The following is a 26,737-nucleotide window of genomic DNA, read 5'->3' on the forward strand; positions in this document are numbered from 1 at the left end:
TTGAAATTTTTTATCCACCAAAGTGTGAGGTGTTGGAACGAAGAATTTCAGATATAGCTCTCGACGGAGCCTCGGGAGGTTTGGCTGTGATTGTGACTTATATTTAAAACTCTCTGGGGTGGTCCCTAAATGAGGTTCTGCGTGTTCTGCGGCAATGGCAGCAAACGCAATCACTCCGAGCTGCTGTAAATAGTGCTGTTTGTGTAGAAAGAGGTTTTTTGCATTGGATAATAAAAAGGCTGAGGCTGCCCTTAAGTAACACGCTTGGATTTCAACGTCAAATCTCCAAAATCATGAAAAATCTTTTTATCGATGAAAAAGGACAATTCCAAGAAAAAACTATTACTCAAATAATAAACTAAAATGAACATAAATGACTTGACCATTTCCCCAAAATGCCTGTTTTTGTGGACTGCACAGTGTTCTAACTGTAACTTGTAACAACTTATGAAAAGTTTAAAACATCAAAAGCCTGAACAAGTTAAAATATTCTAAATGTGTAATTGAAGTCAACTGAGAGCACAGTTAAACTGGATTTATTACCGCTGTGCCCCTAAAAGCTTTTCCTCCCTTAAATGTGATCCCGATAGCCCTTACCTCCACAGCAAAGTAAAATCCAAGCTTGTGAAAATAAAGTTCATGGAGATTACTATCCTTACTGAAATCATTACCGGAAATAATTTTCCATGAAAACATTAATTAAGAAATTCCCCAAATAATTTCATTGCTAGAGGTAATGCAAGGATACGCATATACACACATGCATACATGCATTATACTTGTTTTCTTATCTAAATCCCATAAAAACATTTAAAAAAAATTTTTTTTAAAGATTTTATTTATTTATTTGACAGAGAGACAGCCAGCGAGAGAGGGAACATAAGCAGGGGGAGTGGGAGAGGAGGAAGCAGGCTCCCAGCGGAAGAGCCTGATGTGGGGCTCGATGCCAGATCGCTGGGATCACGCCCTGAGCTGAAGGCAGACGCTTAATGACTGCGCTACCCAGGCGCCCCCCATAAAAACATTTTTAATATGCATTGGCCTGTCCCAAATTTTCATTTTGGATCAGCTACTCTGTGTTGGAGATATCAAGACTCATATAAATAAATTATATAAGCTCACTTAAAAAAACAAAATGTGGCAATCTGAATTTCTAGTTATCTGAGGTCTTGAGTAAACAGTTCAGATAAACATCTATTCATGCAAACTTTTCGCCGCCCTTTAATGGGCGACTACCTAGGCTCTTTGAATTCTCTTCCTTAGCATCAAATGTTGAATTATTTTCATTGAAATTTTTAAAAATTGCATGAACACCACAGTTATAAATCCTAAAACCCAAAAGACACTATGGCAAATTGAAGATCTTTTATTTAAGCATCATATAAAAGTTATTTCATAAAAATATGCTCCATATTAAATAATTTTAAAGATACATAATTATTTATATATAATGCTTTCAATGTCATTTATCTATTATCATGACTCCTTTGGTCCCTAAGGCTGCCTTGGCTGCCCCTCCTGAGGCTAGATGCAGAGAATATCTGCTCCTGAGGGAGGAGCAAGAATCAAGGGTCCTTGGGAGCCAGTCTGCATCATTACTGATGATGCTGAGAGATACCTGGCACCATGAACATGGATTCAAACATAAATAAGAAAACAAAAAAAAATAAAATAAAAAACAAAAAAAACAAACAAAAAAAAAGAAAACAACCTATCTGAGCAGCCTTCACAAAGTTTTCCACATACAGCATACTTCATATCACTAAAGATTCAACTAGTAACGAGCTATACCTAAGTTACTTAACTAGTTCTGAGTCCTTTCAGATAACATTAATATCCAGCTTCCAATTTCCACTCTTTAAAATATTTCTCCATTGTCCTCCTAGATTTCAAGGTGCCAACATTCACGGTAGGTATGATTTTCTGGGGCTTCAGCCACTGAACAAAACGTTTTATTTCTAGGTAGCTGCTGTGTTCACTATAAGGGATTCCTGCAACACAAAAGAGAAGATATTGCAGATGAAAAATCAAATTATTAAAAAAAAATATATATATACAAGCCCAAAATAAAATAAAAAAGGAAAGCAATCCAGAGTATTGCTGTCAAAAACTCCTCAGTACTTTATTTCTGATAAAAAGCTTTGTTAATAACTTTTATGGAGAATAAGGATTAAAACATTAAAATGATACAGAAACTTTGGACATTAAATAATTCTACTGTTTTTCTATGTAGACATTTCATATGTATTTCTATAGATTCTTATTTTTAATTAGGCTTTCTTTTTAAATTAGGCTTCTCTCTTTAAGTACTTCACTCAGGAAAATCCTGGAAAAAATGAGTAAAATGTGAAGAGTGACTAGCAAGAGACTCTTGGTTTCCAGAGCAAAGAAGCAGATTCTAGTCCCTGAACTTTGCACACATAAAAAATAAGCAAAATAATAATAATAATAATAATAATAATAATAATATCTTAAAAGTCCCTTTATCTTTCCTGAAGATCACGTGCCACGGAGAAAGGGAGAAGGGGTCCTGTTTTAAACGGGATCTCCAGGGGCTGAAATTAAGTCACTAGCCTAGGGACATTATCAAAAACATTTCCATCGGCCATGATTACAATAAGCAATTTCTGAGGCCAAAGATAAACCTCCTGGGTCCCTCCTGCCATCATGGCATCTAATCCAGTCTTCCTGCTGACCGTCTGACTGTGGCACCTGAGCTCCCAGACCCAACTGCACTGCCCGCCCCTCCTCTACAGTTCCTCCACAAAGCACCAAGCACGCAAACGAAACCATATGTATTAGCCAATGTCTTCTTCCTCCTGCCACGTTCCTTTCCATCGGTTTCTGAGGCCTGAAGACACAGCTTTATAGTACGGAGAGCCATTAGACACTCGATTTTTAAAGATTCTTTGGTGTCTGTTTTTCTTGGATCTTATTTTTACAGCTCTTTTTAAAAAACGTCGTAACAAACATTAAAAATGAAAAAAATTCATAATTATACCATATATTGAAATGTTTCCTTTGGTCTGGGGAATAATGTCTGCGATACTCGTTAACTTGTTAGAATGCGTCCATCCCGTAGGTCGAAAAGCCAAAACCTGATCATATTTTCCACCACACTTCTTCAAATGACTCTGTAAAGCCTGTTAAATAAAAATAGGATATTTATTTAACTGTCAGTGAAGGTGGGTTATGTGGAATAAAAGAGAGTGATCACGTTGGTATAGTCTCAGGGAATATGCACTTGGCAAATATTAATTTGCAATAACCTCGAGCCATACTTCCAGAAAGAATAAAATCACTGACAAAAAAATTTTTCCCCTTATCTAAAGTTAAACAAGCTTAAGCGCAGTCTGAAAAAAAGGTGAGGCAACTTTAAACACAAGAATTATGAACTGAAAGATTACAATTTAGATAGCTATCAAAAAAGGCAAAGGAGAAAGAGAGAAAGAGAAAGAAACTCTCCAGATCCTACTGTTAGGATATTGAACATATTGTTAGGAGTTACATACCAATATTAACACTGGTAAACAGCAGCCCAAACATACCCACCTGCATGTGTACAACGGAGGACTGACAGGTGGATAGAAAGATGGGACTAATTCTATGAACAGCACTATACTCAACATGCACGTATATTTCAAAGATGCACCCTAGCACTGTTCTCAGGCTCTTACTCCTTTTCACTCTTTAATCATGAACTAGAATACTTGCAAAACTTTTCATGCTGCTACAATTGGGAGTACTATGTTTCCTAATAAATCTTGAGCAGAACTTTCCAAACTAAAGTCATCAAAAGTGATGACATTTGATGAAATCTGAAAATCAACAACCAAAGTTCAATCTTGGGAAGATAAGAAAAATCCAAAGAAAGACAGTAATGGTGCAAGAGATACTGAAAGTCTAATACTTTTGGTCTTCAGGCAAAACCCACAGTGTTAAGGGCTCAGTGTAAATTTATAATAAAGTTCCAGCTTTATTTAAAATAAAAAAATCTAAACTGTACATGATGTCATCTTGGATTTCCAAAGGTCTCCTTTTTCTTCCTTCGTCATCCATACTCTGGACTATTAAAGTGCTGTAGAAGATGCTGGTAGAAAGTTCTGAAGAAAACAAAGCCAAATCCATGCATCCGTCTACTTGGTCCTCATCTAATACATGACTGTTCCAGGATTAGGCCATGTGTGTTGTCAGAGTGGTGGATCCCAGACACAGCCCTTCAACCTTCTGGAAGCTTAGAGCCTAGCAGGGAGATGGTCAATAAAACCCACTTTCTGGGTCTTTTTTTTTTTTTTAAATGAAATGATATGCCCTTTCTTAACTTTTTCGAATTCTCATTATCTATTATACCATCAGCAACTAGAAGCCTTGCAGATTGACCTTTCCACAAAGGACTCATTTTCAGTAGAATTCCTAGAAATGGGGTTGTTGCGTTAAAGGATTTACCCTTAATTTCTACTTCTATCCAAGTGGATGAGAGTGCTAATTCCTCTAATCACAGCATAGGAATACTACCTTTTAAAAAAGTATGCTAATTTAGTAGGAGACAAACACATCCTTGTTTTATTTTTATGTTTGATTACTAGTTAGAGGCTAAACATCTGATTGTGTTTATCAGATATTTATATTCCACTGGTGAATTAATAACAATCTTCTGATTTCTCCTTTGTATCAAACAATGATCTCTTATTAACTTAAATGCTTACCATTTATTTATCTCTAAAGATTTTATTTATTTGAGGGAGGGAGAGAGCGACAGAGAGAGGAAGCACAAGCAGGGGGAGCAGCAGGCAGAGGGAGAAGGAGAAGCAGGCTCCCCGCTGAGCAGGGATCCCAGTGTGGGGCGTGATCCTAGGACCCTGAGATCATGAACTGAGCCAAAGGCAGATGCGTAACTGACTGAGCCACCCAAGAGCCCCAATACCTATCATTTAAACAGTGGTATTTCTTACCAACTATTGCCTCCCCACAAAAAAGTTTAAGTTATGGATAGATAGCTAAATTTTCATTATAATCCCTGGCTCTGCAAATTTTCAGGTTTTGGCTTGTTTAGTCTAGGATCTAGGTCATGTGATACTATGTGCTTAACTACTAGCCCTCCTCCCCTTGTCTTCACAAAGGAAAGGAAATAATATAAAACTGAGGTTTAAAGCAATTACACATTTAGTATCATAAAGTGAGAATCCAATTTTCAATACAGGTCATGAAACACATCCATTCCCATTTGCTCCACAAAATCACGCAGTAGAATTAGTGAGAATTTATGCTTTTCATAAAACAAATTAGAGTTATCACAAAAACATTATTAACCTATGCCATAAACAAAAATAGACATTATCATCCAAGCCAAACATACAGAAAAGACTGCCAACAGCCACTAGTCGTTCATAAACCACAATCTGGGAACTACTGCCATTTTATTAATTTTACTAAGAAAGATCTAGCCAAGGGGCGCCTGGGGGGCTCAGTGAGCTGAGCGTCTCTTTGGCTCGGGTCATGATCCCAGGGTCCTGGGATCGAACCCCTAGGCATCAGGCAGCCTGCTCAGCAAAGGAGTCTTCTTCTCCCTCTCCCTCTGCCCCCCCCACCTCCGCCATGCTCTCTCTCAAATAAATAAAATTTAAAAAAAAAAAAAAAAAAGAATGATTTAGTCAACATAAAGTCTCTGATCCATGACTTGTCTCTTTGTTTATTGGTAACCTGTTTGTGATAAAACTGATTATGCCACTAGAATTGTTTTTCAGTAGGTAAATAATCATCTATCATGTTATTGTTTATTACTGTAATGTTTTACCACCTTCAGTCCACTGGGTTTAAATCAGAGATGGCAGTCAATCCATATCACAGAAATGAATTCAGGATGTCGAACTAGATAGCATGAATGGATTTACAGGGTTTCTAGGGCTTTCAAGCCTGCCTTACAAACCCTGAAAATCGCACTCGTTAACATTTTCACAAAATGTCATTAGGTCTGATGCAACAAAACTATTTTTGGTGGCAAAATATTGGCTTTAAGTACTAACTAAAATATAGCCTCTTGGTGACCATGAGCTTTCTTTCTTTCTTTCTTTCTTTCTTTTTTTTTTTTTTTTTTAAGATTTTATGTATTTATTTGAGAGAGAGCACAAGTGGAGAGGAAGAGCAGAGGGGGAAGGCGACTCCCCGCCGAGGAGGGAGCCAGATGAGGACTCTATCCCAGGACCCTGGGATCATGACCTGAGCCCAAGGCAGATGCTTAACTGACTGAGCCACCCAGGCACCCCAACAGTGTTGATTTTGTTTTTTCATGTTTTTAGGACATTTATACCTTCTCAATCACTCCTTAGGCTTCTGCCATTTGGCTCCTTTCAATATCACTTCACTGAAACATTTCTTGTGCAGGTCCCTAAAGATGTTCTAACTGCCAAATTGCCATTCTTTCCTTCTATGACCTCGTTGCAGCATTGGGCACCTTTAAAAACTCTCATAAAAAGTTCTTGCCCCTTCATTGCCAAAAAACTCTCACTCTGCCATCCCTATTATCCTCCTAAATGGATCATTTGTTCAAATGGAACAAACTAAGTTAGTAGGAAATAAAAGTGTAAGATAAAAATCATAAAAAAATACGCTATACCCTGAAGATACCAATGTTCATTTTATGATTAACATCTTATTAACCTCCACACACATTAGATGCCTCCCAAATTTAAAATATGTTTCCAAAGATGGCTTTAAAGGGACAAAATTCTGCCTTGATTATCCCTGAAATTTTTATGAAGTGTATACTCAGGAAACTAGGCCATAAACATTTCGCCTTAATCTCATGAAGAAAGGAGTTCTCCCAGTTACAATTCCCTTGGAAGTCCAGGGATAGAGCTAAAATACTCATTTTATTAATACAGTTTAAGTGTTCTTATTTATAAGACAGATATAATAATCGACATCCTAATCTATTTCAAAAAGTTCCATAAAAGTTAGTTAATGAAATTATAGCAAAAGTGAAAATACATTCTTTGGTGTACCTTATGTTCTGATCTGTTTTTAATACACAGGTCTGATGTATTCCATTGCTAGGCATCAAAATGTTAGTAAATGGAATGAATCTTAGTATATGAATAAATCTGAGAAGTCTCCCAAATCACAGTGAGATCCTAACATCTATCTTTTTCTTGTTTATTTGTTTTTAAGTAAGCTCGGTGCCCACTGTGGGCTTGAACTCATGACCCTAAGATCAAGAGTTGCATGCTCTACTGACTGAGCCAGGAAGGTACATATCTCTGTATCTTAATCTATACCTCAGAACTGATACTAGAACTTGCTCTTAGGAGACACTTCCACTATTTCACTTAATCCTCACACGTAAACTTCCAACATATATCAATGTTATTAGGGATTAATATTAATACAGAAAAGACCTGAAGAAAAGTAGGAATTCCTTAGAGTGCTCTGCTCATTTCCCCACTCAATGGAAAGAAATGGAAGACAATCTTAAACACAGAAGATCTGAAGGACCAGATGGTTGCACGCTTTTCTATTTTTGTTTCTTTTATGACAATTCTCCTACGGGCCTATGAATTAGTCTACACAGGTGCACACACACAACAAATAAAAACATTTTAAATTCCACTTAAAAGATCTTCTAGGGCAAGGATTACTATGACTCCACTGTAACTGAATTCCTCTGTGTTAAATGCAGGTAAAAGGGGATTCCAGTGTATAATCATTGTAATACCTTTCCTAGTCCACCCTAGAAATACATCTCTCTGAATGCTTACCTTAAAGTTAATTTGCATCATTGGGAGAAGGTGAACCAGTGAACTGCACATGTCTGTAGTGATGAAGGAATTAAGTTCTGGTATGTTGAGGCACTGTAAGGTTTTATATTTTTCTTGGGACATGCCCACTTTTGAACCTAAAACATCAGCAATGGCTACAGGCAAAGGAAAAGGTTGAAAATAGTAAAACTGCAGCTTATGAAAAAAATAAAGTTACAACTTAATCAAAATTTAAAATAAGAATTTACAACAACAACAAAAGGAATTCAAAACATTCACACTTTCTCTCTACTTCAAAAAGGCTGAACACTTTTGTTGGTTAACTGTATGAAATAAATTATGAGAAATTCAAAGACTTTCTTTTTAAAGACCTTTGTATTTAAAAACCGCAAAAGATATGTAGAAAGGGGTAGAGGAGAAGGAACCAAATCCGGAGGAGCGAAAAGCTTGCCTTATCACTTCATAGCTTAATGTTTGACATGATGTGACCATCATTAGGAAGAAATGGAAAAGTATTTTGTGAAACAGAATAACGCCATCTAGACAAACTACAATTACACATCCAAAATCATTTAGGTACAAGAATCAAAACTGTTCTCTAAAATAATTACTTGATGGTCATCCTCAAAGATGGCGGCAGTCCAACGATGCATTAGACATTTTTCAAAGTTCACTGAAATACTAGTGTAGCATGGACATTTGCCCTGTAAACGTTCTGCAGGTGTAAAGTCTACCATAAACACCCTTCTCCAGTGTTTCCACTAAGTTAAGCCTTTCCAAGTTTAAATGAATCCCGCTCTATCAAATTTTTCTTTGAAGGTAATATTGCACCGTTGCAGGAAATAAGTATCAAGTGCAGCATCCAGACTGAAAGGGCTTTATGCAAAAGAGAATCTGATCTTTATAATATATTAATGTAAATTAGATACAGCTACCACCCACCTAGGAAGACTTTCTCTTTTCCAATAGAATAAGTGCCACAGACAACGAGAACACGTGGGTTTAGAGTTACTGCCTCAAAGGCAGTGTTGATGGCAAACTGGATAACCTCTTGCTGAGACGGAAAGGAGTATTCTGGGCTGCAATATCTGTAATAGGGAAGTATGGTGCTTATTAAATGAGCAACAAGAAAGCCACAGCATTAAGGGAGGTGCTGTTTTAGAAACCAAGCTTCAGCAAACTTACAGACAGAGTAGTGTAATAGATTAACCCCGCTGCGGTTATCCCACTGCCTCTGGTTAAAATATTTGTTACAAGCTATGGATAATTTATGACGGAATTCTACAATGCCAGTACGTCTTTTACAGTGTATTTCCTTTATTGCCCTCACATAAAGAAATTGCCTCTTTTTCTTCCAGAACAGTTCTAGTTGGCTATTTTAGCTGTAAATTGTATACCTTGGCATCTTTTTAACTCCAATCACTATCAAAGAAAATACTGGTGGTAGGGATTATCTCTGAACTAAAGAATTCTGATTCCATTTAAAAAATTCTTAAAATAATGAAACCAAACACGAATTTAATGAAGCAGTTTTAAATCAGTTAGTATTCACACGGTTATCTGCTCTTTTGAAGTGATACAGAAATATACATAGTATTACAATACAACAGATCCAGTTGGGTCTACCGCAATACAATAACACCCAATGAAAAAGTAACCCTAAGACTACTCGCTAGCTATCTCTACTTGGGATGAAAATAAAGCATTTTTTCTCACTAAAAAGAAAGTCATAAAGTACAAACATCAAAGAAACATATTTTTCCCCATTTTCAAAATTGTTTTTGCTGGTCAGGCATAAGAATAGAGAAAACAGGGGCGCCTGGGTGGCATAGCGGTTAAGCATCTGCCTTCGGCTCAGGGCGTGATCCCGGCATTATGGGATCGAGCCCCACATCGGGCTCCTCTGCTGGAAGCCTGCTTCTTCCTCTCCCACTCCCCCTGCTTGTGTTCCCTCTCTCGCTGGCTGTCTCTGTCTCTGTCAAATAAATAAATAAAATCTTTAAAAAAAAAAAAAAAAGAATAGAGAAAACACTTGTCTTTTTTCTGATGAAAAACCCACAAAGAAATTCAGAATTCTATGCAGAGAAAAACTAAGGAAAAAAAGGGGAGGGAGGGTTTACTTATTATTTTCCGAACTTATTTAGTGTTTAAAGTACATATAAAAGAATGGAAAAATTAGCTACAGCGTTAGAAAACTGGAAGTGGAAAGACCATCTTTTACTAAAATATGACATCTAAACTCACTTCTTAAAACAGATTGAAATAGTTGACATAATTCATTTCTAACAAACTGACGAGGTATTTTAATATATAATAAAAAATGGTTGGTACCATGATGTTAATAACATTTAGGAATTCAAAGTTGTCGCTTTTAAATTACCTTTTGGAGAAAGGAACAAAGTCATTTTGAATATTCAGAAACAATCACATTTTGGCCTCTGTTTCTTTACACAGGTCCTTTGAAAAGATAACTTAAAAGGGTGTTCTAAAGTGTGCCCCCCAATTTTTCTTCCTTGTTTCAGTAACAGGATTCTCACATAAACCAAAGGAAATCACAAAAAAACACAAACTGAGCTGTAGTTAGTTAAGATACAGCATCCCAAATTTGTTCTTAAGCAAGTGTGTATTTTTTCAAATAGCAGTTCACTGATAAATGATCTTAAAATGGTAATTGACAATACGCTATCATTTTTTTTTTTTTTACAATAAGCCATCATTTTGATTACCTAAGCAACTGGCCAAATTGTTCATAGTAAGCAGGGCAAATGTTGTCAGTGGAAAAAGGAAGCATATAAACAAAGCCTCTCTTACGTTGTATCTAAGTAAAGTGTGTGAACTCTCTGTCCTGCAAGACGAGAACGTTCCATGGTGGGATCTGCTCGGAAGTCACCCGTGTGTAATAGGACGTTACCGTTAGGAAGATAAAACAGGATCATTACAGCACCTGGACAACTGAACACAAACATTTCAGAGGAATAGGCAACACGCTCGAGACAGCCGAAGGAAGAGGACTTCTTCACTATCAGCAAGGTAATACACTCAGGACTGACTGCGTGACACAGCATTGTACTACAAAGGAAATGCAGCATTTTAGGAAGTTTACATCGTAATTAAAAAAAAAAAAGTGGTGTGCAGGAAAGGATTAATTCAGCAGGCCGCGTTTGTTGGAACTCCACACTTCCCACCTAAGGCATGTCTTCAGGAATAGTCCTTGGCTGGCCCTGGAGAGAGGAGTTAACTCCTGGAATGCTCTGCTCAGTGAGAGTGCTTGTAGGCCTGATGCAGGGCCGTGTGTGACCAGTTAATGCTAAGGATGTTACCTACGGTGACTATCTGTTTTGCCGAGTCTGAGGAGCTGAGGCAAGTCACGTGGCTGTTGCATGTGTGCAGGACTGACCCTCAGTAAAAGCTCCAGCTGGACTCAAGGCTCAGATGAGCTTCCCTACTTGGCCACGCGTGGCATGTGCGGTGAACACCGCTGCTGGGAGAACCAGTGTGTCTGTGCTACTCATAAGAGGATCCCTGGAAACTTGGGCCTGCTTTCTCCTGCACTTTGCCCCCATTTGCCTTTTCCCTTTGCTGACTTTATCTGTATCCTGTCACTGTAACCATGAGTACAACAGCCCTTCTGAGTCCCGTGGGTCCTTCTAGTAAACCACTGAGCCTCAAGGTGGTCTTGGGGACCCCTGACACACTGGGGCTTGGAAATTACTGCCAAAACACACGGAACTTTCGTTTTGAATTCTGGGAAAGCACAGGAAATAATTACTTTTGTAATTAAAAACTTCCCTTTACCTCCCCACCCCAAAACTTCAGACAGTAATGACTTTACTGGAGAATTCTATGAAACACCTAGGGAAGAAACAGTCGCAATACTATACAACATCTTTCAGAACAGAGTGGGAGGGAATAGTTTGTGAGGCCAGTATTACCCTAATATCAAAACCAGATGAAAGCATTATAAAAAAAACTACAGACCAATATCCATTACGAAAACAAAGAAGTCCTTAACAAAGTATTTAGCATATCAAATCCAGCAATATATATATATATATATTTAAAGGATAATCCATGAAAGCTAAGTGGAGTTTATCCCAGCGATGCAAGGCTGCTTTAACATTCAAAAAGTCCCTCATTATCATTCACCCTATTAACATTATAGAGGAGAAAAATTATCTGATCACCTCAGCAGATGCTGAGGAAGCATTTAACAAAAGTCAACACCCATTCATGATTACAAACTCTCAGCAGACTAGGAATGGCGGGGATTTTCCTCAACCTGATGAAAGGCATCTATGAAAAACCTATTGCTAACATCAAGCTAAATGGAGAAACATTGAAAGCTTTCCTCTTAAGGTCAGGAACGAGGCAGTATCTGCTCTCACTATTCCCTTTACACTGTTCTGGAGGTCTGACCCAGGACCATAAACAAGAGGGGGAAAAAAAGCACTCTGAATGGAAAGTTAAGAAGTAAAAGAAAATTGTCTATATGTGCAGATGACATGACAGTACATGCAGAACATTTTCAGGAATCTATAAAAAACCTACTACAACTAAAGGTCAAGTTCAGCAAGGTCTCGGGATACAAGGTCAATAAACAAAAATCAGGTGTCCATCAAGAGGTGAAGAGATAGACTTTGTAGTGTGCCCATACAACAGATACGACTCAGCAATAAAAAGAAAAAACCATTGATACACACAACTGCGGGCATGAATCTCAAAAACAAGAGGAGGGACAGAAGCTGGACGCAAAAGGGTAGATACCATGGGATTTCACTTCACTGAATCCCTAGGAAAGACAAATCGAATCCATGGTGATAAGATATAGATCAATGGTCCCCTGGGCTAGAGTTGGGCTTGGGAATTGACTGGGATGGAGCACAAGGAAACCTTTTGGGGTGGGGAAAATTTCCTCTATTTTTCTGTAGTGGATATTACATGGGTGTGTATTTTTGTCAAAATTCAGCAAGCACTTAAAATAGGTCTATTTTATTTATGTAAATTGCACCTAAGAAAGTTGACTAAAAAAATCAGAACTTGAGCTGTTATAATCATTGATTTAAAAAAGCAGCAGCAGCAGGGCACCTGGGTGGCCCAGTTGGTTGAGCATGATTCTTGGTTTAGGCTCAGGTCATGAGATTGAGGCCTGGGTCAAGCCCTGCATCAGGCTCTGCACTCAGTGGGGAGTCTGCTTGGGATTCTCTTTCCCTCTCCCTCTGCCCCCCACCCCTCTCAAAAACAAAAGGAAAAAAGAAAAAAAAAAGAAACAGCAACAAAGTTAGCATACAAAACGTTAAAAGCAACCTGAACACAGAGCATGGGTCTGGATTTTGGGAGACCTTGTCTTAATTTTAATTCTCTAAGCGTCTGTGATGGCTAAAACCCTATGAAAAGTAAAAAGCACAGTCGACAGTTGCATTTTGGTAACAGGATACTGACAGTGCTTTACATTAAAAAGAAAAAATGAAGGAAAAAGGGAAACCACTTCCAAGAAAAAAAATCTTCCAAGTCTTTAGTATCAAATGCCTGAAGGATTTCTTAAAACGGGGGAAAAAATCCTCTGGTATCTGACTGGAGTGTAAGCTGTTAACTTATATAAGTGATATTAAAGAAAATGGCAAAAAAAAAAAAATAAAATGGCAAAAGTTAGCTCTTCAAAACAGCAGCAACATATTAAAATATTTTTTAAAAAAATAAGATGGAGTCTCATATGTCAAGCATAGTAATTTAAACTGCATTAAAAATGAATTAGATAACATTCAAAGGCTCTCTCAGTACATTTAATCTCTGATTCTGTAATTGGGTATATTGTTTTTTTTCAAACGGAGAAACACGTTTTACTCAAAGTTTTAAAAATATCAACCATATTAGTTCCAACACAAGGAAGTTCTTAAATAGCCACACTAATATGGTTTTATTTTTAAAAAATGAGGCTAGTCTGAAGGTAACTTTAATACTTACTGATTGGCATCAAGCAAAACAACTTTTACACCATTTACTATACATTCCGTGTCCATCGGCAATGGATGGACATATTGTTTTTGCACGTGCAGTTTGCTCCTCAACAAATTGCCAGTTATCTGCAAAACAGAATGTGCTTATTGCTGATACAGTAAAACACTACATAAGTCTCTTTTTCCAGATCTAGTTTAGAACTAAGTATCTTAGTCTCTGTTCTCCCACTTACTTATATCCATAGAAACCCTCCAGAATGCCCGCAAGAACTTCCTACCATGACTATGTCCCAACTCTGCTTAAACATGGTTCACTGGCTCTCCCTCACCTGTGAGAAGTCCCTTGTCCCCAGATGACATACAAAACCCTTCATGATCCGGCCGCTGTTCATTTCTGCGGGTTTATCTTTTGTTATTCCCTAACTCACGGTTAGCCTTTAGGAATTATCTGAAGTGCCTGCAATGGGGAGATTTCTCAGGTGTCTATGCCTGTATGCAAACTCTGCTCTCTACCTGGGATGCTCTCTCCTCCTTCCGCCGCCTGGTTCTGGAATCGGGCATAACTGCGTTTGAATTCTGACTCTGCCATTACTGGCTCTGTGACTTAGGGCACACCACTTAATCTCTCCCAGCCTTGGCTGCTTCATTAATAAAAAGAGATTCATTTTATTTCAATAAAAATAATTCAAGAATGCTTAACGATTAAATTGAATTCTGGCCGAAGCCCTTAGTAGTAGGCATTAGAAAGGTCACCATTTAATAATTAATTCAAGGTATCTCTTCCACCATGAAACTTTTTCTAACCCTGGCCTGGGCCAGAATAAAGCACTCTCTTCTCCTACTTGCTGGTAGTCTGTTTAGTTTTTGGTCACAATTCCAATTCCTTCGCACTGTATTTGTGAATGTGTCCCCTGAAGGCTGTGAGCTCCTTCAAGTTAGGTATTTCGCCTTGAATGTCTTTTGGGGCATCAATAAATGTTCACTGAATGGAACATGGGTGTTTTAGTTACACCGTGAAGTACTTTACTGTTTCCATATACTAAAGCATTAAAAAAAAAGATTGTAACAGACTGACAGTAGCTCATCTTAGACTCTTCAAGTGGAATTTGTTTTCTCTCACATCTTTTCTAGTAGAGTGATAGATCTTACAATGTTAATTATTCTTTTTTTTAACCAAATTGCTTAGAAATTCACTGCATTCCATAAATTAAGAATTTAGAAAGCTAAAACTTACCTCACTACAATAAATCGGAAATGTGAAGTTTTTAGACAATCCAGCATAATGATCAGAATGAAAATGTGTGAGAAAATAGGCTGTGCACCCTTCAACCAATCCGTACTGGAAGGCATCAACTGTAAAGCCAGTCCCTGCAATGAGAAGGGCACAGGGCTGCTTGAGCAAGAGAAACAGAGTGAAAGAGTGAAAGATGTCCAATTTGAATGTAAATAGTGAGCCCCCTAATGTCTTTACATCTCAAATCCAACTAAGCTCCATAATTTAAAAACGTATGCCACATAAATTCAGCAAAAGGGGATACTAGAGATGAAAATGAGTCTTGTAAGTTTCTATTAAACATCCCAGTATTGGCTTTTAAAAATATTTTTTTTAATTTTTTTTTTTTAAGTAGGCTCCACGCCCAGTGTGGAGCCCAATGCAGGGCTTGAACTCATGATCCTGAGATTAAGACCTGAGCTGAGACCACGAGTCTGATGCTTAACCAACAGAGGCACACAGGTACCCACTGGCTTTTTTTAAAAATGAATAACTGTACCCAAAAAATTAAAATACTAAGCTACAAACCATTTTTTCTTGTTTGTTTTACTGACTTAAAATTCTTTACTTCTGTGAAACAGAAGGAAAATGTTCACTTTCTTCTTATTTTACTCTATTTTGGCAATTGCTACTGGGGGCACAAATGGTCGAAGGCCCAACGGATCATACGTATTACAGTGGCTGTGGCCCTCCACCGGGTCACAGAGCAATAACAGAGGGACAGCATATCTGTAGTATTTGAATTTCATCGTGGGAGATGGGAGGTGGGGGAGGAAGAAGGGAAACAAGAACATAAGTGCCAAAAAAAGGCTATCTAGAGGAGCAGTAAAGAGAAAAAATGGCTGAGCTGTTCTGAAAAATGTTCATGAAGGAAATAACCAAGTGCGTGAACTGTGATATGCAAGTCAATAGGCACACCTTCACAGTCTCACTGAGGCTTATCCCCACATATGGCACACTGGTCTTGGGCTCATTTAAAATATAGGAAATACATCACCATAAGTATTAAAGATAAAACTGGCGTTATGATGTATGTAAATGATAATTCCTACATAAACATTTTGAGCAAATTATAGGTTGCAACTATCAAAGCATTTTAAACAATCTTTCTGGAACCAGGTATATTTTGGCAGATTTTATATTCTTTTCAGAAGAAGAATTATTGGTTTCTTCAATAATAAAATTCATTTTACAACACGTTTTTCTAACTCATCTATGAAGGCATGAGAAATTACAAAATATAAAAAAGGGCAAGAAACTAAGTTATGATAGGGGTTAAAAATGTTTGGCATTTATTAGAACCTATACAATCTGTTACTTTTCCTTCTTTGAAGCTATTTAGCACTTTGTCTTTCTCCTAAGGGCTTAGAGACTTATTTTATTTTAATTAAATTTTATAATTTATATGTTTTTATTATAATTACTTACAGAGAGCCTCTCCTCCTTCCGTATTAAGCTGACCTTTACTCATCTGTGTCAAATCTGTAAAATCTACCTACTAGTACAGTATCTTGTACACAAAATTTACTTAATAAAAGTCTGCTGAATTGAATGGGGCAAAAACATTTAAATAGGCAAAAAAAATCTATGTTACATGTCAACAACAAAGTATAAAAAACAAAGGAAATACATACAAATTGTTCTATACAAACACACACAACATGGGCAATAAACATGAAATTTTTAAAAGTCAATTCTTTGTAGATTAAGCGTTGGTATTTCAACTTACCAGGTATTTTCTTATAGAATGGACATGTCCTTGTTCTTAATTGTCCTGCACTAGGTGACTCTGGGATTTTCGTGTTCCCTCTCTGCAGCCTCCCACAAGGTGATTTTATGAAGACTTTGTCTTTCCTTAAATTGATTGTTCCAGATTCTGTCCTCTTAAGGTGACGTGACCTCTTCTGATGTGCTCCTTCCTGTAGTGAATCTGACTTTCTAAGTCTCTTTCTTTGATGCTGTGACCTCTTACTGGAAAGTTCCACAGAGGGCTGACTCTCCCTTAAATTCTTTTCATCAAGTTCTAAATCACTTAAGGATTTTTCGGCTTTCCTCTTGCGCTGCCGGGACCTCTTTTCATTAGGACTTACAGCTGGATTTAAATTCATCCCTTCTGCACTTCCCTCGAGCAATTTCTCTTCTTTTCTTTTGGGTGGTAGTCCAAAATAAACACCTATATCCATTTGTTTCATTACTTTGGAAGAAGGCTGTGTTGCAGGACACTTGGGACCAGAAGGCGACATTTTCAGAGACTCGGCAGCATTAAGCGCACCGGAAGAATTCTCTGTATTGGGAACTGTAACTTTACTGCCTAGTCGACCACCTAATGCCTTTCTGCAGACACATGCTGAATTAGCATTGTTCTTTGCATTGAAGTTCTTACTTGATTTTCTAGTTTTACTTTGGGTTGGACGGAAAGAAAGATCCCCTTCTCCCTGCCTTTCGAAAGCTTCTGGCTTCTCACTATGAGGTGACGGCAGAGAAATCTGATTGCGAACAGCTGATTCTTGAACTACCTGCTTCTGTTGATTTGATTGAGATGGGTCACATTCTGGCTTACCAGGTTTTGCTTTCGTGGCCTGATAACTAGAAGCAAGCCCTCGTGTTAACGCAGATGGAAACAGTGCAAAATCATTACCGGTACGTGCTGGATCATCACAAGGAATAACACCCTTATTTTGGAAAAAAAGTGGAGATGAACCAGTTAGCGTGTTGTATTTATACAGTACTTCGTGGTATTTATCCTGAGTTAAGCCGTCCACGTGGGGGCCGCTCTCCTGCTGCTCCTTCAGGAAGGAGCCATGGAGTTTTTGAAACCAAGTGGAGTTGCTGTCATCTTCTCCCAGGCTGCCATCTTTAGAGCTCTCTGTAAAGAATAGCTCCTGCTGCAAATCACCCAGCTCGTCTTCCAGACTGTAAGTTTCCTCATCACTTTGAAGTGGAGAATAAGAGATTTCACAGCTACTGAAGTCATTTTCTGGCAATGGGGTGTGTTCTGAGTTGCACTGGCTGTCTAATTCTTCAGCAAGAGGCAAACCAACTCCTACCAGTTTGTCATTATTAACACATTCTGGAAATTGTGGGGTTTGTTGGGACGTTTGGATATTTGTCGAAGAAGAAGAAGAAATCTTTTTATTGGCTTCCGTTGGAGACTGAGATTTCCTTAGACACGGTGCCACTAACGAGGGGTGAGTTGAAACACTTCTTAAGGTTTCCGTTGGCTTCTGATGCAGAGACCATCTTTCCTCAAGGCCCCAGAGAAAGCCTGAATTAGTCTCACTGAAGCCATCCCCTGACCCATGCGGTGGGCTGCTGAAAGGACTGTGGCTCGCCCTGCTCCGAGCCAGCAGGAGGTGAGTGTATCTCTTGAAATGAGAAGGAATCGTTGAGGTGCACAGAAGACCATCAGGACACTCTGAAAATTTTTAAAAAGCAATGCAGGATCAAAGCAGGGACAGCTTTAAAACCTAAGTGGAAAGTCATCAGTCCTACCTTGAGGCCTTACGACCATGGCTCTCTTTATACAGTCAAAAGATCCAGCATAAAATAATAAGTACCCAGTATGGTTTTGCTACATGCTAGTTATTATTTTTAAATCATACATGGATTTGAAATATATGGTTAAATTATTTTTAAATACTTGTAAAATTATTTTTAAATTATATTTAAATCAAATACTTCTTCAAATTTCTTTTCAGATTTTTTCCACAAAAATTTTGTAAGACTAACACCTTTCCCCCCTAAGTAACTCTCACAAATAGAAGCCCCTTCAAGCTACAGTTCATGTCTACACAAGGTATTTACAGGTGCTCCCTAGTTCACTATTGTTCCGGCAATAGAGAGTGAAAAAGACTAGTGTGTCTCTGAGAGAACTAAAGTTCAACCCCAATTTTTATCTTATCAAGTAATACAGCTTTGTGACAATTAAAGTACCCAATTAGGGTCCGTTATTTAATATTTACACTGCATACAATAAGAGTAATAACAATCTTAATTAGTTATAGCTGTTCATACACTGAGTAGTTTGGATTCTAAGATTTGAAATTCAATTTGATGAACTGGTTAATAAAAAGGCTTTAATAATAATCTGGAAACTATTCCCTGTCATACCATTATAATAGAGAAACAGTCCGTGAACCATCTTGGCATATCCCCCTGTGTGTTAATTTCCAGCCTTTTTTTTTTTTTTCTTAAAGTTTTATTTATTTAAGCAATCTCTACACCCAGTGTGGGGCTTGAACTCATGACCTCTGGATCAAGAGTCACATGCTCTTCGGACTGAACCAGCTAGGTGTCCCAATTTCCAGGTTTATCAAAAAATGACCCACTCTCCCTCCTAAAAAAGACATTACATTAAATTAGAAGACCTCGTTGCTTAACTTAAAACCACCTCATAGAAATATCTGTTGTGGCACAGAACTCAATTCAAGAAGAGTCCATCTGAGATTCTATTCAAAGGGGTTTAGTCAGTGAAAAAACCAAAAGAAAAATCTCTGAGGTGCCTTCATCATAGACATTTCACCCTGAGCTGCTCACCACGAGACTCCAACTTCCATTTCTGATTTTCGAGCCACTTAAAAGCAAATTAGTAGCATTTGATGAGACTTTCACTTTAAAAAAATTTTGGCATCAGCTTTTTTTTTTATAAAGTTCTTTTGCGTCTTTATGCAGTACTTTAAAATAACTAAAGGTTAATAATAAAATGTCTTCTGAATCATACATAACATGAAAGCCATACTGAGTAGTATTTTTATTTTGCTGAATTTTCATTCTTTGAGATTTAAAAATCCATATATGGTGTATATATAACTTTGATATATACAAATCATCATAACAACCCATTCTTCACATACACCAAGTAGGACTACCTACATGTTAAACATGACATTATATATTTTAAAATATAATAAAAGCATAACATTACTTCCGTTATCATTTGGCACATTTTTAATTCGAATCTTAAAAATCTGAGACTCCTTCCCAGATCTTCTTCCTGTATCATCGCATGATAAATCCAACATTTAGAAGACTCGACTATATGCATAATCCTCTAAATTTCTGTTTCACAAAAGATAACAAATGGGCAGTTTAACTTTTAAAGATGCTCATCTGTAAAACGTCAATACCACTTACCTTTTGCAGTCATGGTGAGAGTCAAGTTAACAGAATGAAAGTATCTAGCATAGTATGTGCTCAATTAACATTTATGAAAAACCACTGAGATATTTAGGAACTTCGATGAAGTCATAAAATGCATTTCAACTGTTTTCAAGTTTGCAACATTCTTTACAATTACACCATTCACTATGATCTCTTTACCCTTCTCAAGAAGGGTTTCCTTGCTTCCTTCTACGGTAAATCATTTATACTTTAGTATAAAGTATATAAAGTATCTCCCTTTCACTTTACTGCTTGCCTTGCTTGCTCCATCTGGCTAATTCATCTGGCCTAATGCAGGTTTTTTACACTATTTAAAGACTACTCCCTTTTTTGCCGTCTTACCTGTTTCAGAGACCGGCGGAGAATCCAAACACTCAAAAACATGCCATCGAGGTGTTTGACCTAGCAATGAGGAAAAAGGCATCTGGCAGTTTGGGCAGTGTCCATCATAAACTGGACGTATCTTTGGAGATACTTGTTTGTTTTTGCGAGTCCGACAATGCTTTCCTGGAGTTGTCTCCTTGTCTTGGGACTGGTGAATACCATCTCCACAACTAGAATTCTGACTAGAAGCTACGGAAGTCTGATTATCTGTTTCTTCAAAGCACATTTCAGGGTCCTTTGTCTTCTCTTTAGCTTTTGCAGTTCTTTTTTTATTTCTGTTTCGTTTTGACTGGTATTTTCCATCTGTTGCTTTTTCAACAGATTTTGGAATATTCTCAGAGCAATTATTTGTATGTACTAGTTTTGGTTTTCTTTTAGATTTGTATTCCCAGATGTCTTCTTCCAAAAAAGCATCTTCTAACATGGCAAAATGATTTTTAAGTAAATGGAGAATCTATTTGTTGTTACAAAAATTTTAAATGGAATTATTTTGCTGAAGAAGAAAAAAAAAGTAACGAAACCCCCACTAACTTGGGGGGAATCTAAAGCTTTGGTAATGAATATATTAGCAAACTACAAACCTTGTACCTGAGAACACCTGCTATTCCATTTATACCACAATAAAATTAAGAGAACCTACCACAGGGGTAACATCTGAGAATTTTCGCATTTTGACCACTATTTCATTCAAGTGTGACAGCCTTTCCAAGGACTTGATTCACAGAAATAAGAATCAGTAATGCTTTGAAAATTAAGCACTAATAGGAAGTATAGATTCAATAGCTTAATCTTAGAATGAGCTTTGTAAAATTGTTATAAAGCTCCCATCAGTTCCCCTTCAACTGGACAACTGTCCAAATACTTCACAAATAAAACCACAGTCCCTGGCCAAGTGGGTTAGCAGGGTTTCTAAACATTAAATGGCTCTCTCAGCTTGCTAGTACCACCATAATCACACCATAATCAAAGAGGTGTGTGATTAGGGGAAGGGGGGAGCAGTAATTGCCCTTATCCTTGACTCTTGGATAGTCAACCACTTCAGTTTCCTGGGTCAGTCCTGTATCTTCTTCCAGCAGCAACGAACAAACACTGCGCAATGAACAAACAAAATTCAAATATGTGAAGTTGTGACTGCACAGAGGCCACCCACAGTCCTAACTCCAGACTGCAGAAGTGGTCTGCCCTAGAGCTGGCCAGCCCCCTCTCCACCAGCCTCAAAACCAAGGTTCACCTGCCTTATGCCTTCCCACCTGCTCTGCCTTCTCTTTGAACTCAGGAGGCTGCAAGGCCAGTGAGGAGGGCCTTATCCCTTCCAGGGCAGGGAGAGAGTGAGTTGCTAGCACGCGGTTCCATAAAAGCTATCAGAGCCCTCTGCTTCTGAAGTCGGAGGCCCAGCCCACCCGGATCCTCGCCGCAGCCCACCTGCCACCCGCACACCCTCGGGAGTAGTTCCAGCTGCGTCCGCTCCCCTCGGCGCCCCCCCTTCCCCTGCTCCGGTGACAATCTGTCCGCGCTCGCACTTTCAGCACTGCGGGGAGACAAAATGCTGTATTTGTGTATAAGCCAAAGTCATTGCCAGTTACTCCCAACTTAAAAAAACAAAAACAAAATCTATCCCATGAGGCTATATCTACCCGCTTTACCTCCGGTGTCTTGGCGGGAACAGCTTCCCCTCGCCAGTGCTGTGTCGAATCGGCTGATCCTGGTCTAAGGGCGGGACTTTGAAAAAGTTTGTGTCCTTTTAAGTTCCGATTTATTTTATTTTATCTTATTTTTGTTCTAAAACCCGCTAATTTCCAAAGTGAAGTGGAGGGGGGAACGGTTCTCAGAACTTCCGGAACGCGGACCCAGAGGCTTTCCCCATGCTGAATCTGGCGCTCTGAATGTCCAGGCTCAGTTGTGCCGGGACGCTCTGGAAGGGGCGGGGTGGTTTGGGCCCGTAGCTAAATTACGGGCCCGGGAATTCCAACAGTTTGCACCTTAGCATTGGAATGCATGATTACGAAAGGGAAAGGTGACGTTTATGTGGAGTTGGGCTACTGGAGAGTGAGGTGAATGTGCCGCTTTGAAACCAAAGGACAGTAAGCGCTTCCTCTCTCCCCACTCGAGACCCTCCCGCGGGCCCGGCGGCCGCCTCTGGACTGTCCGGAGAGAACATGGCGGCCCCCGGAGCCCGGGGCTGTAGCCTCGCGGGCCTGCTCCCGGCGCAGACTTCGCTGGAGTACGCCCTGCTCGACGCCGTCACCCAGGAGGAGAAGGACAGCCTGGTCTACCAGTATCTGCAGAAGGTGGACGGCTGGGAGCAGGACTTGTCAGTGCCCGAGTTTCCGGAAGGTGAGGGGCAGGCTTCGGGGTGGGGACCCCTCCCGGAACCTCCCCTTCCTCGGGGACGGCGCCCTCCCCTGAAGCGAGGGGCGAGGCGGGGTTGCGCGACCGCTCCCGGGCGGTTCGCCAGCTCTGCGGCTTCCCCGGGTCCCCAAGCGGCGGAAAAAGGTGGTTTTCTGGAGAGCGAGGGGACGTGCACTTACGCCTCTGTATCCCGAGTCCCTGCCGGTGGGCCTTGTGTAAAACTAAGTAGACATTCCATGAATGTTTAGTGGCCCCGGTTGGCAAGGATTGAAATGTCTATGCCACCCTGTCCTTTCAGTCTGGTTGCCCAGCATCGTCATTGTCATCCCCTGCACATCAAGCTAACATTTATTGCTCACTTATGTGCCACACACAATTGTAAACACGTCAGGGGACTATTTTATTTAATCCTCTCTACAACTTGTTGAGGCCTCTTAAAGAGCTATTTAAAGTTGAGGAAACTGAGGCACAAGAAGGCTGAGTAATTTCCTCAAGGCTTCACAACTAATAACTGCCACAGCCGGATTATGCAGACCCCGGATTGGCAAGCATTTTAGCTGTGCGGCACTTCTTTGTTCAAAGTCTTGAAATTTGTAATTTTTAAAACCTGAATCAATTATGGTCTGTCTCTAGGGTTTGAATCCCAGCTCTGAGTGTTTGGAATACCAGGGAACAGATATTCCCAGTAGTGCTATTTGGGAAGCACCTCTTGCTATGATAAATGAAACCATACTTTCCCTTCTTTGGTTGGGACTGGCATTGTTTTGTGGTGTTGGCATGTCTCCTGGTGTGACACTGAAACCACATGTATAGTTAATTGGTTGGAGGGGCAGAGTTCAGTATCTCATGGGAGATAGATCAGAACCTTGCCTTTGACAAGAGTCTTATGTGTTTTTCCAAGCCTTTTGCTCCCACCTTCAAAAATGCTTATTTTTTCCGTTACTAATCCTATAATGAATTTGAAATATTGTGGAGTTATTAGGGAAGAATTGGGTGCATGACTGCTTCTCCCATCAAAAGAACTTTGAGAGATTATATACGTATGTGCATATTTTTTTAAAAGTTTGCTAAGAAGTTAGTTACATGGTATAGTGTTATAAGCAAGCAGGCCACCAGCTAGGTTTTGGGCCAGTGTTTTTATTTTCTGGTCGTGTTTATATTTACAGTGGGTGTATTTTATTACCATGAGATTTGACCGTAGTGACTCATAAATAATATAACAAAATATTCAGGCTTCGTATTTGAGATAGTGAAATATTCTGCTGGATTTGATTATTGAGTTCAGAATACGAGGTAACAGTTTTTCTTGGTTTATCAGTAAGCTATAATCAAGAAGTCATAAACATAACTATCTCAGAAACAATATGCTTTGTTCATTTCTTCAGAGAGATGTGTTTATGGGAAACTGTGTAACAGATGGATTCAGACAGATTTGGGATTAAATCCTAGTTATTTCATTTGTTAGTTGCATGATTTTGAGCAAGTTACTTGATTTCTCCAAGCCTTACGCCTTACTTTACTCCCTCATAAAATAGAACCAGTATTTAGCATTCAGGTTAATTATGTGGATTAGAGGTGATATATATATTAAGTTCTTAGTTTGTAGGATAGCTCAATAAATGTTGACAGTTTTTTAAAATTATATTAATTGTAATTGTTATTGTAAAATTTATTATTAAGCCTGGTAAGTGCAATAACTGACATGTAATAATAATACTTTCTTTACCCTCCAATCTAAGTCACTCTTGACTATTCACAAAAAATAAATTTAAAAGACCGATTCATAGATATTTTGCAATTAAGATGTGAAACATACATAAGTTTGAAATTTTATATGATTACTTGACCTGGTGTACCATTAACGCTTTATTAATGCATAATTAAGAGCTTACTCTACCCTAAAACCTCACCAGGTTGGACTACTTAAGGCGGAAAGTCTAGTTTGATTGGCAGATTATTCATTTATTTACTTATTTATTTATTAGAATTTTGTTTTGAGTAACTCCAGTTACTATGACTAGTCATTAGTTGTTAATTATTCACTTCCACCCAACTTTGACTTTCAGTTTCTATAAAATATTTCTGAGTATCTGCTTCGAGATGTAATTAATAATTTTAGTGGCTGCATTTACTTATAAACAATAAGCTCATTATCTTTGTTTTTCTAAGTTGGTTAAGTAGAGATGCTGTACTTTTAATATTTAATAAAATCTTTATAGTGCATAGTTAAAAGTATAAGTCATGCTCAGGTAATTATAAATTCTGATTTATAAAAGTACAGATTAATGAGATTCCATTTTTCTTTGGAGGAAGGGAACACATTCTTTATCAATATTAATGTTGCTTCTGTGAAATCTATAATAGTATATTTTGCTTAACTTTGCATTTAAAATATTTTGTATTTAAGGTCTCATTCAAATCTAGAGCACTTTAGTTCTTATGAAATTGGCTTAGGCATTTTATATGTTTATATTTTAACACTTTGCTCCTTTTTGAATTTAGTCCTGTCTCACTATTCTTAAGATTACTTCATTCTCAAAAGTTCATTTGAACCTGATTGTGTACTTGAGTCGTCTTAATATTTGATATTTACTCTCATTCTTGCCTAAATGTGTTGATCTTGCTTTCTTTCACACACAGACTATTCTATTTCTGAAAGAATTTAGTAGCTTTTTCTTACTATCTTTGCATACTGCCCCATAATAGAATCTTTCCCATCTTACCCCACCCCCTCATCCCTTCCTTAGAAATAATAATGGTTTACATTTTAATGGGAAGTTTTAGATAAATTATCTCTGCCTTTTCCTTTAATCATAATCTATTTTGTGTAAATTTCAGGATTAGAATGGCTGAACACAGAAGAGCCTATTTCTGTCTACAAGGATCTGTGTGGAAAAGTAGTCATCCTCGATTTCTTCACCTACTGCTGCATAAACTGTATTCACCTATTGCCTGATCTTCATGCATTAGAACACACATACTCTGATAAAGGTATCTGCCCTTTGATTGGTTTCTAACAGACTGTCCTGGCATAGGCACTGGAGGAGTAGCTGACTCATTTGCTCACAGGAAAATGAACATTTGGCAAGACTTCAGTGATTCTAAAAGTAATTTCTAATCTATGGTTTAAGGACTCCATGTACCCTCTCATGAAGAGTTAAGCTTAGTGATAATGGTTTGCTTTCCTAAAGAACCAGCATTTAGTATATTTTTTTCCTCTGAGGCTGAGGACATGATTTACTTTTTTATGATCAAGTATTTGTAAAAGTTCATTTTGTATATTTAGACTTACCTAAATTTGTCCTGTGAGAAAATGAAACTTGTGACTCAAATCTTACACTCTTCCCACTAAGATATAAAGGTTTAAAGTTCTTATTAGGAAATGTGATTGGACTTCCTTTAATTTCAGATGACATGAACTACAGTGGAATGCCAAGTATTATAGCAGATACTTTTTCTTTGACCCTGTTTTATTAAAAAATGATTTATAAAGGTTAATGTTTTCCAAAGCACACTAGGAAATCCTCTTTTATGGTATTACAAATTCTGAAGATGTAAGAGATTATACTTAGTATTTGCTTTAGAACTTTGAAATTTTTTTTTAGATTTTTCTCTTGTTTACTTCTTTCTAAAAAAAAAGCATATGGGGTGAATGCAACTAATTACAAGTTCCATTTAATTAGGTTTAAATTACAGTTGGAGTGATAAAAAGGAGAGAGGGTCACTGATCTTCGAGTAAAAATGAGAACAGAGTATACTACAGATTGAAAGATAACTTAGTTTTTAAAAGAGTAATTTTTAAAAAGGAGTGATAGATTAAAATTTTGTATGTTTACATATGGATGCTTATAAATTGTAATACA

At 38.1% G+C, this 26,737-nt stretch overlaps 2 protein-coding genes across 6 annotated transcripts in view; one reads left to right on the plus strand and one right to left on the minus strand.

The window, feature by feature from the left end:
- Positions 1–1,352: 1,352 nt before the first annotated feature.
- On the minus strand, positions 1,353–22,317 carry DCLRE1A (DNA cross-link repair 1A). Of its 4 annotated transcripts, none has more exons than XM_002913551.4 (10): positions 22,169–22,317; positions 20,484–21,614; positions 16,711–18,396; positions 14,943–15,076; positions 13,716–13,834; positions 10,566–10,706; positions 8,697–8,842; positions 7,755–7,909; positions 3,002–3,143; positions 1,353–1,991 (listed from the first exon to the last, which is right to left on the minus strand). In XM_002913551.4, exons 2-10 carry the CDS (start codon positions 20,947–20,949, stop codon positions 1,831–1,833), a joined length of 3,150 nt encoding a protein of 1,049 aa, XP_002913597.2. In that variant the 5' UTR covers positions 20,950–21,614; positions 22,169–22,317; the 3' UTR covers positions 1,353–1,830. The 4 variants fall into 4 exon arrangements, with proteins under 4 accessions (XP_002913597.2, XP_034519190.1, XP_034519189.1 ...); XM_034663299.1 differs by lacking the exon at positions 22,169–22,317 and adding an exon at positions 21,948–22,156; XM_034663298.1 differs by lacking the exon at positions 22,169–22,317 and adding an exon at positions 21,776–22,156.
- A 117-nt stretch (positions 22,318–22,434) lies between these two features.
- Positions 22,435–26,737, plus strand: part of NHLRC2 (NHL repeat containing 2) — a 68,926-nt gene continuing 64,623 nt past the window's right edge. The window contains exons 1-2 of one of the 2 annotated variants that reach the window (XM_019805749.2): positions 22,435–22,859; positions 25,713–25,865. In XM_019805749.2, the coding sequence (XP_019661308.1) occupies positions 22,682–22,859; positions 25,713–25,865 (331 nt within the window). In that variant the 5' untranslated portion in view covers positions 22,435–22,681. The remainder of the gene's footprint in view (positions 22,860–25,712; positions 25,866–26,737) is intronic. The other variant, XM_002913566.4, reaches the window with a different exon arrangement.

Source organism: Ailuropoda melanoleuca, chromosome 6, assembly GCF_002007445.2.
Source record: "Ailuropoda melanoleuca isolate Jingjing chromosome 6, ASM200744v2, whole genome shotgun sequence".
Classification (NCBI taxonomy): Eukaryota; Metazoa; Chordata; class Mammalia; order Carnivora; family Ursidae; genus Ailuropoda; species Ailuropoda melanoleuca.